The sequence below is a fragment of the Ambystoma mexicanum genome, chromosome 5p (assembly GCF_040938575.1).
Source record: "Ambystoma mexicanum isolate Mex_15411 chromosome 5p, UKY_AmexF1_1, whole genome shotgun sequence".
NCBI classification, from domain to species: Eukaryota; Metazoa; Chordata; class Amphibia; order Caudata; family Ambystomatidae; genus Ambystoma; species Ambystoma mexicanum.
Window position 1 is genome coordinate 414740802 of NC_090930.1, and position 16503 is coordinate 414757304.

General features: G+C 42.4%; 1 protein-coding gene across 1 annotated transcript in view; it reads right to left on the minus strand.

Annotated features, from left to right (window-relative positions):
- ADGRG4 (adhesion G protein-coupled receptor G4) overlaps positions 1-16503 on the minus strand; it is a 1571349-nt gene that overhangs the window by 685785 nt on the left and 869061 nt on the right. Inside the window, exon 13 of the mRNA XM_069612803.1 lies at positions 385-550. Coding sequence (XP_069468904.1) covers positions 385-550 — 166 coding nt within the window. The remainder of the gene's footprint in view (positions 1-384; positions 551-16503) is intronic.

Consider the following 16503-nt stretch of genomic DNA (forward strand, 5'->3'; position numbering starts at 1 on the left):
TAATGAGGGCCTAAATCTCTTACTCCCCATACTCTCATTTCTCTGCTTGTCCAATGTTGGTCTTCCCCTCTAACGCTGTCTTGTACAACTGATAACGGTTAATGGTAGACCTGTCCATGCCATCCGAAACGTTCTCCAATCATCTACCAAAGTTAAGCACCACAGATACGCCATGAGATTTATTGGGAACTAAAAAAGGAACACACAGGGAGTTGGGGACTCCAATTGTCCCACAAACTCCAGCTGTGTAGGTCAAGCACAGCTTAGACATTTCCTGGTAATTTGAGACCATATGGCTTCATTCAGAAGTATTACACAGTGATAGGAGGTTTAGGTACATCAAATATCTAGGAGTAAGTCAGTCTGCAAAGACGGAAACTGTACCTCAGGTTCCATGCCTTGTAAATAGGAAGTGACGGTAAAGAAGACGCCCTCGAACAGACTGAGGTCCAATCCCGTGACAGCTAAGGCTAGGGATGCTGCTGTGATATTTACTTCTCGGCCAGAGAAAGTCATCTTGTCCCCCAGCTGCTCGATCATTGTCAAAATCCTTAAATAATACAAATAGACAAGGAAAACCATCTTCATTAATAAGCAATACAATACGTTTTTTTTAAAGTCAGTGCAAACTAAGAGATTTCTATTTCTTTGTAGATTATGTGCTGTGCGCCTTTCTTTTTCAACACTCAAATGAGATATAATTACTCAATATTAATAAGAAACACCTCTGGATTAAAGATCTGAATATAGTTATACTATTTATTGTCATAGGAAGTCAAACTGATCTCACTTGCCGACACGTGTTTCAACCATTCGGTCTTTTTCAAGGCTATGAATCCCTATACATATTTGTAACAGACATCTTAGTATATCTTGATTATTTGATCGTGGCTTCAGAGTTCGATAATAAGGAATGTGTTGTGTGAGGTTTAAGTGGTTTTGTGTTTTGTGTTATGTTTTGTGTTGAAAATGCAAATAAAACGTTTTTAAAAAAATAATAATGTACCTTGATAAGCTACACTTCGTTATCGTGCTATTTCGGGTGATATGGAAGTAGCATATTTCTGGTTCTGATCTAGAAGTGTTTCTTATGAATATTGAGAGATCATATCTCATTTGAGTGTTGAAAATAACAGGTGCAGCAGCACATAGTCTACAGTAAAACATGCACTTCATATAATGGCATTATTGTACAGTACACCATCAATGTGCTTCTCTGCAGCCTGTAATACATTCATCTTCAGGTGTGAGTTGCAGAAAGCCAGGTTACAGGGTACTGCAACCTTAAGTTTAATACAAACTAAAAGAAAACCTGTCTTCGATTATTGGAATGTTAAATTATCAAGTCACTCTAGGTTTGTGTATTTTGCACCATGGTACGTGCAGCGAGGTGGCCAATAGTGGTAGAAGGGCGCTATTCAAGACCACTCACATTATGTTTCAGTGAATGTTTTGCATGTGCTTGCAGAAAAATATAGCATACCTCCCCTTTGCAACCAGCAAATGCAAGGCCTTCAGGGGGCTTTAATGCAATGTATCATGAAGTGCCACTAAGCCCTTGTTACATGTTCATTTATACTTTTCTCTGCAATGCTTCAAAGACCTCCAGGCTCAAGTGATAACAATCTCCTCTAACATGTGACTGACTCTGCACCAGCCCTGACAGCCTCTCTACATTTGCACATATGCTGGTGCCATTATGTTGGAGGAAATATTCGGTTTGGATCTGATGATACCTAAGAGTAGCTGTGCTCTTGGTAGCCCACTGGGGAATAAAGCCTGTATTTGCCACTTTGCATGCACCCCAGTAAAGCACTGTCGAGCATTGGGCACACTGGGATAACATTGAGCCATGCACCATTTAGACTTTGGAAACATGTAGGAGTTCTATGATATGCAGTCCATGAGACATAAGTAGCACCGGTTGACCTACTGTACGATACTGGTACTACATGGAGGCTCCCAATGTAAGCACGTGCCCCAAAAACGTTTTAGATACAACGCATAGATTCAGTGTGCCATTCTTAGGGTTGACTGGGCGTCACGATCACTGCATGTAATATCATGGGTGTGGATGCAGGAACATACACGCAAACATAGTATTCGGGAAAACTGAAGGCTGGTCAAACAATACTGTGCATGGGAACAACTTTAGGCTGCATAAGGAAGGAGTGCAACAACTCACCCTATTATCAAACTCTGTTTATTGAGTCTTGTATTTTCGGATTGGTTTACAACAACATGGATTTCTTTTTACTATGTCACACATGTGAGATTCATTGTCGCATAAGCTTTTAGGAACATTACATAAAAAGGTCTTGGGTAAATAACATGGTCCTGCTAAAATTATAATGACCGAGCACTGCTGGAGTTGGGACCTGTTACCCAATGGTAATCAATATGTGTGCCTATTCTTATCTCCAATGTATTACTCTTTAGATCAGGCGACTGGGCACTAAATTCTATGCACACTTTTCTCTGCAGCCTATGGAGTTTAAAGTCAAAGGGCCTCATTACGACCCAGGCGGTAAGTTACCGCCTGGGTCGTACCCTTACCACCATGGTGTAAACTATGTTTACACCATGGTGGATGGTGGATTTACCGCCCCATTCCAAGGTGAGTGGGGCGGTAAATCCCCATTTCCCATTTTACCCTTCCCCATTCCCATTTTTGCCCCATAGGGCATAATAGGAGTGGGGAAGGCGCTAATTACGCCACCGTAAATTACGGTGCCGTAATTAGCACCATGGTCCCTTAGCGCCATGGATTTTAACGCCTGCAAAAAGCAGGCGTTAAACTCACCATGGCGCTAAGGGACCTTGTAATCGGGCGTTAAGGGTCGGCGCCGTTTACGGCGCCGTTAACTCCTTAACGCCTGACTCGTAATGAGGCCCAAAGATTCTATCTTGCTTATTTTCTATGTAAAACTAATGTGCAGAGCTCTGTTTCTTCTCTTGTTCAAATCGTTCTTTGTACATGGATGCATTTGGGAAAAGGGGCATATCTTGCCAGAGTTTACTTTCTCACAGTTATTCAAACTGACGTTTCCACACAGTAAGATCATTTCAGTTCTTGTTGTTAAACCATTTCTACCAATACACTTACAAAATAAGCCGAGAATTTGGTAAAAGCTGCAGCATGGTTGTACAGAATGTATATAACAGAATTTGTTTTTTTTAATTGTGTTCATTGGTTAAAAAAACAAACCTTATACACAATTAATTAATCAATGAGTATACAACTACACGTAGGACAAAAAGCATACCAGATTATAATATACAACAAATAAGATTAAAATTAAAGTCATACACATTTCATTTCTAAAATAAATTGTCAAAATATCTATAAAAACAGTATCAAGATTTCCATAGCAATGTAAATGTCCTTAATTAACGCACAGGCTTTCTTCCGTACATAATAATCTGCTGCCATAATAACAACCGATTCCGCTCCCAATAGGGTATTCCAAAACTCGCAACCTTCTATATTCAAATCATTAGCAACAAAACTAGCATAGCCTTTTATGTAGGAAGTAGAACTCGCTGGGCACTGTGCTAGAATATGACGGCTGACCCCACAACTAGGTTGTAAAGACGGCATTTTCTTTTCTTCCTGGCCAATTTCTTCCATCTACCCGTATGTTCGGAAGTGGGAAGCATATTCATACGGAGATGGATGATACATCTTACATTTTCTTAGATATGTACATGGAGCATGTCTGCAAAAACCCTGGGTGCTGTATTCGGCATATTGTGTCATAGAGGATAGGCAATCAACATCATTGCAGTGATCAAGAACTTGAGCCTTCCTCGTTAAAATAAGGGCCCAGTTAGGAAGGGTTGTTCATTCGTTTAAGGAGAGTTTTAGGTCAGTTAGATGAACGTCTGCATTCTCACAAAGTTGCAACAAAAACGAATTCTTACAGATCAGTGTATTTGCAGCAGCTAAGTAATATAGCAGACAGTTGGTAGCATCAATAGCGTGTAGTATTGTAATATAAATATTGCTATGTTGCCTGAGCCAACAGGATCTTAATGATTGGAGACCCAGTTCGCACTGAAGTGCTTCCGCTGGTACTAACTGCCGGACCCGAAAATTGATCTCAATATTTACTCTTCCAATCTGCTCACCCAACCCATCAAATGTCCCGCGATTGCCGCCAGCCCATGTAATATTCCTGTGACAATACTTTTCCAACAAAGGGCCACCTGTCCCTCAATGTTGTTTCCTCCCTTAAGGCGAATACGTTTTTTACAAATAAACCATTTCTTCAATATTTTAGAACATATGAAATGGTTAAAAGATGTCAACGTAGGAGAACTATAACTAGGAAACCCCAGGTATGTACAATGATCTACAACTTCCAGACTAGTCCCATTCATAGACCAGATGAACACCGACCTTCTACAACGTGCACCAACTACCAAGATTTTGGTTTAGCGAGCATTCATAATTAAGTTGTTTCTATGTGCAAATATAGCCAATACATTGATAGATGGCTGAAACCCAATTGGTGCACGATCCAGCAGTACCGTGTCGTTGACATACCCAAGCCAAGACACTGCTTGCTTTCCAATTTGTGGGGGAACGATTTTGAATCGTTCTTTGTACATGGATACATTTGGGAAAAGGGGCATTTCTTGCCTGAGTTTACTTTCTCACGGGTATTCAAGCTGACTTTTCCACACAGTAAGATAATTTCAATTCTTGTTATTAAACAATTTCTGGCGATACACTTAGAAAATAGGCCGAGAAGTTGGTATAAGCTGCAGCATGGTTGAACAGAATGTAGATAACAGAAAAAGCAGACATGCAACCAGGCATCTTTACTGAGTGTCTGTGAGGTGTCATGACAATTTAAGATGTTTCTAATCAGATGGCTGTGAAAGTGCTCCATCCCCAGCATACCCTGGGTGTATGTTAGATTAAAACATTTAAGTGCTACACATTGAAGGGAAGACATTATCAATTAAAGGCCCAACCCTGTAGAACATCTTACCTGGGAACACTAAAACACTAAATCTGCTGGATTTGGTTAACACTTGCCAGCAAACTAAACATCTCTCTGTCATCCCTAAATTGATTTGTGCTTTTAAGCAAGAAACGCCTTTGCTGTGCCATGTGTTGGACTTTGTAACAGACATTTTGAGAAAAAAGTAAAATCGAACCATATTAAAACTCTAGACATCAAATTAAATATAACTGCTCTGGGAAATATTCAGTAATGCCTTTGATTGGATTTTTTATGCAGTATGGACAAACAGGTTTTTTTGGTGACACAATTGCAATTAGTTCAAATCTTTGCAGGAAAAATGGTTTTCTGAGGTTGTTCTATTATTGAATAAAACTGAGTTGAGGTGTTATTCTCACACCACTTACAAGGGGAGGAAGCCCGGTATACTACTGTCTAATTGGGATTAGCAGTGTATACTTTGTCTATATCCGGGAGGATAAGAGTCAGTGTATAGGGAGACAAAGTTAAAGCACAGGTACTAGAGGTGCCAAGCCTTAGCACTTTTAGTAAAACGATACAAGGGACCACATGTAGTTAAAAGGTAGTATCAAATTTTAATAACGGAAAAATCGTAAATTTTAAAACGTTCAATTGAATTAATTAGTCAGGATTACAAAAACGTATTATTAATATCACTTCTAATGTGTAAAACCACACAACAATAGGAAATACGTAACGGGCTTGGATGCCCAGTTTACAGAGATGTTATTCACAAAATACGACCACTGTGGGTACTTGTTATCTAAATAGTTTGGTACCCATCCAGAAATGGATCGATGTGTCATGAGTTAGAATCCCTGTTTAAGGTCCAGAGATAAGTCTCGACATGTTTCTGTTCCGTATGACAAAGTGTGGAACATTCATCAGGAGGTAAGTATTTTACAGTATGGCCTATTTGACAAAAGGAGTAATACACAATACAATTATAGTAGCAAAGCACCTATCATGGTGCGGGTGGGCGCTCTCTACTTAGATTAGTAGGTGCGGGGTTGCGAACATCGCTACCCTGCAGTTGTCGGCGATGGTGAAACTTCGCGGTCCGCACAAATGCGGGAGTGAGAAGTGTCGCGGTCTGTCGCGCAAGGAGGAGCCTGTAGTGAGTGTTCAGTGGCTCTCACACCACCACACACTACACCCACCCTGCGCACATATTGGACTTTTCTGCCACAGATCTAAAATGGTTCACATCCTATCCTATCGGGCAGGCACCAGGCTGACTACATGGACTCCCCCAGGTCCGAACAGCACCTTGTCACCAGTGGAGTCTGTCAGTGTTCCATTCTCTCCCCAGTCATCTTTGAACTCTACATGTACTGTGAGGAATCCAGTAGAGTCACCACCAATTCCCCTGCTGTGACCTCCTCCCTTGTGGCCAGGAGACGGCAGCCGCTACCTGATCCTGTCCCTGGGGGTGGTTATATGAGGGAGGATCACATGGGGAGGGATGACTACCGGGGAGAAGGGATGACTCCATCGGGCAAGACACAGTGTTCTCCCCTTTCTCCTAAAGAAAACCCTATGATACCCAGACTTCTAACGGGATACTGTCAATCTAGTCAAAACTCTATGTACACCTCAAACATTCACAACACACATAAAACATCTTTTGTTTCTGACATTTCTTTATGTGAGATTCTTGAACAACATCAGTTTAGAAATCCAATTACATCTATGGATTTCAACTCCCATAAAGGCTCAAGTACTGAGACGAAGAAGAGGAGGGAAGAGTTGAAACAAACCAAGCAAAGCTCAAAGACTAACGTGCAGACTAGTTATTCTGTTGGAATTAAAGTACCCGGGACCTTTCAAAATGGCATCTGCAGTATTAAGCAAAACAGTACGGGAGAGAACCGTACAGGAGAAAGCCGAAAGAGAGAAGACCGCCACATCTGTGCGGCGGCTCATGAAAGCGAATCACACATACCAGCGTGCCGTGAAGGATAGCGAACAGCAGCGTACATACCCAAACGACCATAGGAGCACCAAGAGACTCAATAGAGCTCCTGCAGGTACAGTCGTTCCCGGGAAATATCATTCTTCTGGACCAGGCCACAGCGGGAAACCAGCAAGTGAAGAAGTAGCCAGAGGAAACGCTCGGGAGACGTCTGCATCGCGTCAGAAGCCAACCCAGGGAGGAAGCTTCACTGCAGAGGTAAGCCATAAATTGGAGAACCCGAAAACAACCAGTGTGTCTGCCCAGAGCCTTTGGGACCCCAGGGCATAGCGACACCCATATAATCAAGTGAATTAAGTACACTAGGTTGATATTACCGACAATGCTCAGAGGCAATTTAAACACAGACAATACCAAATATTAAATCGATACTTGAAAGGAAAAGGATTTGAATACTGACAAGAGAAAGTGCAAGAAGGAAAACTGAACAAATACCTATGCATGAGATGTCAATGTGTGGGAGAGCTGAAACAAGTGTTACCCTGAGTAAATACATTGAACAGAACAAAGCAGATGCTGATGTGGTATATTTAAAAGGACAGTGAAACCAATAAGAAGTCCTGTTAAAGAGAAGATACCAGGCAGTTGATATTCAAGGAGGACGAAACTTGTCAGGAAAGTAGACAGGAGATCTGTAAAACCCCAGAGCAGGATTTCTGGCTGTGGAGTATGGCAGGCAATCCGCCAAAGTTGTGCAAAGACTTTAACATTATGGAAAGATACCTGGCAGGGGAGTAAACATGGGAATCTAAGGAATCCACAAAAGAAGTCCCGACCGTCAAATATAAAAATCATTTGAATCTGTAAAAGAACTCTGAACATCTTGGGAAAATACCTGGCTGTGGAGTATACCAAGAGACCTGGAAATCCAATGACAGGATTTCTGGTGAAGTAGTATAACAGACAATCCTTCAAAGTTACACAAAAAGTTAACGAATCACTGCATGAAATTTCTGAAAATGCACTGGCAAGCCCTGCTGCACCTCTAAAATCATGCATTGAATTGCCAATTTCAAATGCTGCTGCTGCAAGTGTAAGCCCTGATGGGCTTATCATACCCATTCCTGTGTGTTTTCCATTCTCAAACATGGCCGACAGCATTTTGAGCCCAGCACCATGCCTTTCAAGTTTGCCCAACTGCCCGCCTATGCTCTCGGCGGATTGGCCAACTGAAGAGGTAACTGCATCTGACCTATAGAGCAGGCAGGCAAAGCAGGCCCCACACAGGCCAAAGACCAAGGACTCCTTCCACTCCTATCTGGCCATAGCTGGTTCACCAGCTCGCCTTATGCATGACGCTTGCATCACACACACTACGCCCAGCTGCACCTCCTGCAATTAACTGGTCTATTGTTAGCAGCGAACATCCTAAATTCTTAACACAAGATAAGCCAACCCAAGCACTGTGCATTGTGCCTTGGTACACCACTGGTACCAGGAACACTTCCTCCTGTCACGCAGCACCCTATTCTGCCTTTCCCCTGCCTTGCTGCATCAAGAAGATTTTGCTAACCACTGTGACACCCACATCCTCCTATTCCCTTTTCTCCTGCACCCCTTTTCTCCACCCATGCTTCCCAGACACCCATCAAGGCTGCCCTTAGACTGCCAGGAAATCGCAGAATCTCCTGATACAATCAGACACTGCAACCCCCACCCTGATGTATCTCATTACAACCCAAGTAGCCTTTCCGAAACTCAATAGGGAGTTTGGAACCACATATGACTATCCGCTCACCCTGCCCAGAGCCTCGAGGAACCAAGCTACTGTCTCCTCACTCCAGCCACAGTCCTACACTGCCCTCACACATGCCAATGACCACCCATATCATTAGAGATCTTACATCCACTAGCCAATGCCTACACCCTTGCTTTCTAGTCCTCTCTTCAGTTCCCAACAGCACAAGCAACATTAGATCTCTCCTATTCTCCCTCGTCAGCCAAGGAAAGACTCTTTTTATCAAACCCATGTACTACACTGGTTCGCCCGCCGGCAAAAACAGTCCAGGCAGCTGCATTAAACCCACACCTTTTCTCTCACCCACCACTCTCTCACCAACAGGTCAGTCTCACAGAAAGCGATTCACATCCTTTTAACACACTAAACTACTGGCCAGCTCATCTAGCATGACCAAATCACACTAAATTGCCTCTGTTCAAGCCAACGCACGAACTCTCTGTCTGCTAACAACAAAACAACATTCATTGCCCTCCCTTACGCAGGTAATAGGACCATGAGACTCACATCCCACACTTCAACACAGCATGTCCCCAGCTCCACCCCACCATCTGCAGTGTACCACCTTACACACTCTGCACATGTGCCCATGCCAGACATACCACAGCGGCCACTCTCCCCATCCATGCCACTGTCATTCCTGCTCCGACTGCTCATCCACTCTCCTGCGTACTTATTAACGCCCATGCTATAGATATCCGAGACCTCATCACCAACCACAACCTAGACATTCTAGCAGTGAACGAAACTTGGTTACACCCAGCCGCAGGCCCAGCCTTCACCATTGCCATCCCGGCACAATACTCTGTCTTGCACTGCGACTGTCTCCTACAAAAGGGGGTGGAGTCGCCCTCATTTACAAGGACACCATGACTTTTAGACCTATCCCCACCACAGCTCCTACTTCCTGTGACCAACTCAGCGCCAAGTTAACAATATCCTCCACCTCCACCATAACTTTTCATGTTATCTATAGGCCCCTAGGCCCAGCTAAATCCTTTGACACTGAACTTGCACAGCTTTTAAAAATTAGCATTAAACACACATCCAAAGTCCTCCTCCTAGGAGACTTACACTGGGGTTTTAATCACCCATTAGACAAAGACACTTCATCATGCTCCTTTTGCTTGACCTCTCAGAATCTTTTGACTTAGTTACCCACCAAACACTCTTCCACCACCTTAATACAACCGCCAAATTCTCTCCTCTGCCCACCAAGTAAAGTGTATTAGTTCATTCCTAGCCGAGAGCCCCTGTCTACGCAGGCAGTGCAGCTGCCCACCCAAGACATGTGCCCTGTGGAGTCCCACAAGGCTCCTGTGTGTCTCCAAAACTATACAAAATCTATACAGAACCCCTCTTCAACCATCTTGACTCCATGGGTATATTGTACACCAACTATGCTGATGATGCCCAAATAATCATCCCCTTGTCACGCAACTATGCACTTGATTCCAGCCACATCAATAGAATTTATGACACCATTTAAAGTTGCATGACGTCTTACCAGCTCTGGCTTAATGATGATAAGACAGAGATCCTGATTGTAGGCCCCCCTCACATCTAGCCAAACGTTATCCTGCCTGCTGTGCCTTCACTATTGATACCTGCACTATCGCAGTCGCCTCCTCGGTCAAAACGCTAGGCACCTATCTTGACTACAGCCTCAACATGACCCGCCACATCAACGCTATTGCATCATCCGCTGCCCACCCTACTAAACTTCTGAATGCAACCAAACACTTCATTTCCTCACAACACCATCTCACCATAGCCAGAGCATTAATTGGCTCCCGGCTTGACTACTGTAACTCCCTCCTTGCTGGTATGACAGAGCGTAATCTCAACAAATTCCAAACTATTCAGAACAATGCCATCTAGGTATCTATGAGTCTATCCAGATGTGAGCATGTCTCAATGCATAGAAAAGCTGCTTATTGGTTGCCAATTAAAGAACATATCAACTTTAAAGTCCTTGCCATTACTCATTGCTGCCTCCCTAATTCTGCTCACCACTACCTCGTACAGAAAATGTGCACGAACAACTCATCCAGACCTACAAGAATACACTAAAGCCACAGACTATCTACCACATGTTTCAGACACACCAGAGCTGGAGGCTCTAGCTTTCCAGTCATTGCCGCCTGACTGTGGAATAACCTTCCTCTTCACCTATGTTCTGAGCCTTTGTACAGGCCTTTCAGAAAACAACTAAAAACTATTATATTCCAATGACATTGAATCATGACATTGTACCATCCTGGAAACTATTTTCTCTTCCCTGCTTGCCTTGCCCTTCCCCACCCGTCTCCCCTATGTAACCAGCACCTTGATGCCTATGGGTTTTTGCGAGTTTTACAAATGTAAAAATAAATTAAATAAATAAACAAAAGGCTATTTTGGAACTTATGATTTGAAGAAGAGCTTCCTGAATTCAGGGTAAAATCCCCAAGCAATTAATGGACAAAGAGACACTCTTGTGATACAGAGGATCTATTGTTTAAAAGAGACACTTTGCCATCCTACCTAACAATCCAGGGGAAGGGAACCAACCTCTGAATCCAAGAGTTTCTCCTGGGAAAACACTTTTTAAATGTATATTTATCTTTTTGAACACTTTAGACTAAACATAAGTCAGAGACATTTCCTTGTACCCTTAATTGTTTTTTTCTAGGGGAGGGTCAGTTTAGAATGTTTTCTAAGTTACTAACCACTTGACACAGACTGATTCTTACTTTTAGTTTCCTAGGCAGGGAACCTCTTTCTTTCGGATAGGGCAAGAGAGGCGTTATTCCAACCCATTTTGTGTTAAATAAAATTTCTGACTCGGAGAATATTACAACCTTGTGTCCGCCTCTCATTTCTGACCCCTCACAGTACGCAAAGGTCAGAGGCCCAAGAGTTATCGCTCGCCTTTGGTCCTACCTTGCAACCATTCAAATGTGGATGACATGCACTTACATAAAGCTCAAGCCCACCAAGACCAGATTAAAACTCTTGGGCAACCCCTTCAAACAGGGGCCTACTCAAAGGTGGCTGAATGAAATGCATTTCAACAGGATCAACTCTCACTTCACCAAGTTAGCAAAATTCCAAAGCTTTATTGCAGAGAGTAATCTACCCTTCCAACAACACATTGTGAAAAAGGCTCAAAGGTCTTCGTATCAGATTTCTATAGTCTGCAAGATCAAGTTATTCTCCCCACCCCAGGTCTTGTGAACAGGGTGCAGTCCCTAGTGCATTTCATTGGGTTAATAGCCACTTCACAGGGTTCTCTGGCTGCTCACTTGCCTCCTCCCCTCAACGCAGACCACCATACCGAAGCTTGACTCATCTTTGAATCTAGGAAATTTGATAACATCACCCCATCCCAGCTACCATCATTTTCAAAATCACATGCCTCTCCTAGATGGCAATCACCGCCAGTAGGCCAGCCTACCTGCCCCAGACAAACTAAAAAACCTTGGGCAGCACACAGCCATCTCACAGTGAGGCCATCAACAGACAGGCAACATACAGACTTGCAATGAAAAATCTAGGCAACATTCCTTCTCCGGTCCTCTGGAACTCCTTACAGATGGCAACCCGGACTGCTCCAAGTCTCCTTCAGTTTAGAAAAGAAATGAAGACCTGGCTGTTGCAACAGCACCTTGGTGAAGTCAAGAGTATGTCTATCTTGTGCCTTCAGTTTAGAAAAGAACTGAAGACGTGGCTGTTGCAACAACACCTTGGTGAAGTCAAGAGTATGTCTATCTTGTGCATTCCCCATCAGTACAGTGATAATTGTTAATACACATTACTGGATGAATTGTAAAATTCTCGCTATCAATGTTTTGCTTTATGGCCTGTACAACACTCTGGTGTGCTATGAAAATAATATAAATGCTCACAATAATAATAATAATAAACAAATCAACTAGCAGCAATGTGAGCATTATCTGGATAACTAACAATAACTGTCAGTGTTACTGAATCTGATGTCAAACATTAAAGGCGTGATGGTTTCTGAGAGAATGGAAAGGGCCTACAGGCCTGACATCAGCCTATCTGTGTTAGGCATTGGTAATGTGGGGTATATTTATTTTCTCATGTAGGATTTAGCAATACCAGTAAAACAATCAGGCTTATGCCCCAGTGCATGCACAGAAAGCAGTACTCAGGGAGAGGCACTGATTAAATGTCTTCTGTTTCCTGCTGCAGATGTCAAGAATGATGAATCAACAAGGAGGACTTGAAGTGACGTGGATTATGCAGGCTGGCAGGTCAGGTAAGTAAAAACATAACAAATTATATGTATGCATATATGCCTGCTTATGTGTTTGTGCGTGCATGCAGGGATATTGTGTGTGTGTATGCGTGTGAGGGCACAGAGCAGGACTGTGGGCCTCATTACGACCCAGGCAGAGGACCATGGTGCTATTAGCACCATGGTCCATGCCGGTGTCCGCCATGGCGGAATGGGGAATTACCACCCCATTCCGAGGTTGGCGGGGCGGTAATTCCCCATGCCGCCATGTCCCTTCCCCATTCCCATTTTTGCCCCATAGGGCTCAATGGGAATGGGGAAGGCGCTAAGTATGGTGCCGCAAATTGCACCACCGTACTTAGCACCAAGGTCCCTTTGCGGGTCCCTACTTTAACGGCTGGTGAAACCAGCCGTTAAGGTCGGGTCCCGCAAAGGGACCTCATAATTAGGCGCTAATAGGTTAACGGCGCCGCAGCCTTTTACGGCGCCGTTAACCCATTAGCGCCTGGGTCGTAATGAGGCCCTGTGTGTGTGTCTGTGTATCTGTGTTTGTGTTATGTCTTTATGGTTTCATCTCTTCTCTAATCCAGTATTTGAAAGACAGCAAAAGATATTAATTTTCTTTTTAACTCACATTTTGGGATTTTATGGGTTTGTTTGACCCGATACACACTGATTATAGTAATTGTTTTGTAGTTTATAGACATGTGACTAACAACAGGGAAATGTTAACATCTTTTTATGGACAGGCTGCACTGATGTTGGTATTTGTTGTTCTTATAAAACATAAGCATTTGCACTTTAAGATAGAAGAACAGTATTGGCACTTTAGATATTGCTGCTAGCACTTTGCACTTTAAAATTGAATTTCAAATACCATGTATATGCTCAATTGGAGGCCTATTGGTGCCTATTGATAAGATCAGTTGCCATATTGATTAGAATATGACGATCTCTGACTCAACAAGTGTTATTTGAGGCTTAGGAACGGGTGCACTACACACTTTTGAAGTTGGCCGCTTTTAATATCCATACCATCCCTGCCAGCTAGTATTATACTATTGTTAGTGGCAACACTATGTGCACTATGCACTTTATTAATAGGCTGCTATATCATTATGCACTTTAGATCTGAAAAAAATAGGAGTGGAATATGAGTAGCACTATGCACTTTAATGTTATTTTTATTTTGCAACTGCGCTCTACAATCAGTATAGACATTTGTTTATTCAGTACGTTACATATACATGTATTTAATGGTGGTGAGCACTATGCATAAACAATACATAAACTCTATACTTATTGATAACAACACACTGTTGTTGCTGTCAATATACGCCATTTTCATGAATTTGCTGATTAGGGAACAATTGAGTACTGATAAAATATACCATGTGGGAGCACAGATTTTATATAATGTTACAGCATACAAACCCGTTCCATAATGGCCGACACCGTTGGGACATAGACACAGAGAGCAGTCCTTTTTCGGTTGTTATTAGCAAGTCACATGGGGTATTTTAACCCATAGTAATGTTTGGGTCACTTGTTGTGAACTAGCGGACGGAAGCCCGCAAAATGCGTTAACCCCATCTAGGATGCGCCAGGCACTTTGGGAGAACCACAATTTGTGTGGCTTTTGATATTTTTTTTTTGCCATGACAATGTGCGAGGATTTTATGAAATGAAAATAAAGTGGAAGATTTTGGTAACTTGGTTTCCTGAATTATTGTTTGGATCGAGGAGTGCTCCTCCAAAGGATATATATATATATATATATATATATATATATATGACATATTATAGGACAGCAGTCACCGCCCTATAGTTAAGGTGAGTCGGACTCGCATAGGAACCCCAAAAAATTGTATCGTTAATAACTTTTAATTGGAGTAACGGTTTGGGCTGAAATTTCAGAAGTGATTAAAAACCCGCGCCCCCCCCTCCCAGACTGCAAAGTTTTTTAAAGATTTGTAAAAAAATTAGAAAGTTATTAAGCAACCCCAAAAAATATTTTTTCCAGAAGTGCGGCCTACTTCCCATTAACTTTCCCATAGACAAACAAGATACATTTTTGCCAAAGCGCACAGCCCAAACCGCTGGACGGATTTGGACCAGGTCTGAAACAACTTGGCACAAAGCGTTGCCTCGCAATCCATGCATGGTTTGGGGTTATTCCATACAGTCGTTTTTTAAATATTTGATGGATAAGGGGGTGCCCCATTCCGAAAAATAGATGGAGATATTTTGGGGATTTACCCAAAACCGGGTGTTTTTAGAAATGAAACGGCCGCCATCTGGTTTTTCTCTCAATGCAAGCGATATCTGCAGCAATAGCCGGGGACATGGGGAAATGCAACGCAGGAAAAAAGCTATTTGCAGGTAAAAAACAATATGCAAATGCCATCAGCCTAAAGGTGGGGGGGGGTGTGGCTCAAGGGCACCAAGTGAAATTTGGGAGTTGGAAGGGGCCGTGCAACACAAAGCTATCTGTAGCCACGGCTATATTCACAAATTGCCAACATCTGAAAGCAAACTGCATTGCAGAAACAGTGTCTTTCGTGGGGGGCAAGGGAGAGGGCAGGGGAGGTGAGGATGCCATCTGGGGAGTGATGGGAGCTGGCACAGATGAGGGAAGCACTTGGTGAGGGCCTTGGGGGGGTAGAAAAGGATTTTGTTTTTTCTGCCATTTTGCTGATATTCACGGCTATATCCGAGGCTATTAAGGACTACAGATATCCCCGGGTAGGAGTAGTTCCGTGCCTGCGGCTATATATTTTGAGGTGTCAGTGTTTATTTTTGTAAAGTTATTTATGTAGGTATAGTGACTTCAGGGGTGAAAATTCACTTTGCATGGTCAGTGACCTGGTAGGTATTTGTGAGTCTTATTTATTTTGGATATGTGTTTTTAGAATTTTGTATATGTGAGACTTTGGAGAAAAAGAGAACAAAATAGTCAGCCAAAATTAATATAAAATGGAGGAATTGTACTCTAGTTTTAGATGCCCCATACAATGTACTTTAGGCTGTGTATTCTCACTCATTGTATTGTATTTTGTGGCTGTGAAATGTTTGTCTCCCCAGTTTACTGTTATGTATTATTCTCTGCTTTCTTTATCTTTAGCTACTTTACATAAGTACATGAGTAGTATTGTACTGTATTGATCTTTTAAGTGGTATTGTATTGCAGTATAAAACAGTACAGAGATTTTGAAAACCAACTTGATTGAAACATATCCAAATCGATCTGAAAAGTTGGAGGATCTTTTTTTATATGAAGTAGCCCAACGCTACTCATATCGAAATATTGAAGCAAACAGTGACAGAGGACGGTTTAAAGTACATGGAAGTAGTGGTTGTCTAGTGAGACATGAGAAGCCAAGTCTCATTAACCACATGAAACTGTCCTGACAAACTGCAGAGAAAAAGGAATTATTTTATTTTGTCACATGGAGTGCAGAAAGTGATTTGCTTGGAAGTTTTGAAACTTTTGGAGAATTATTTTTTGTAAACATATAAGCCTAATAACATATCCAAAATTTGAACAGTA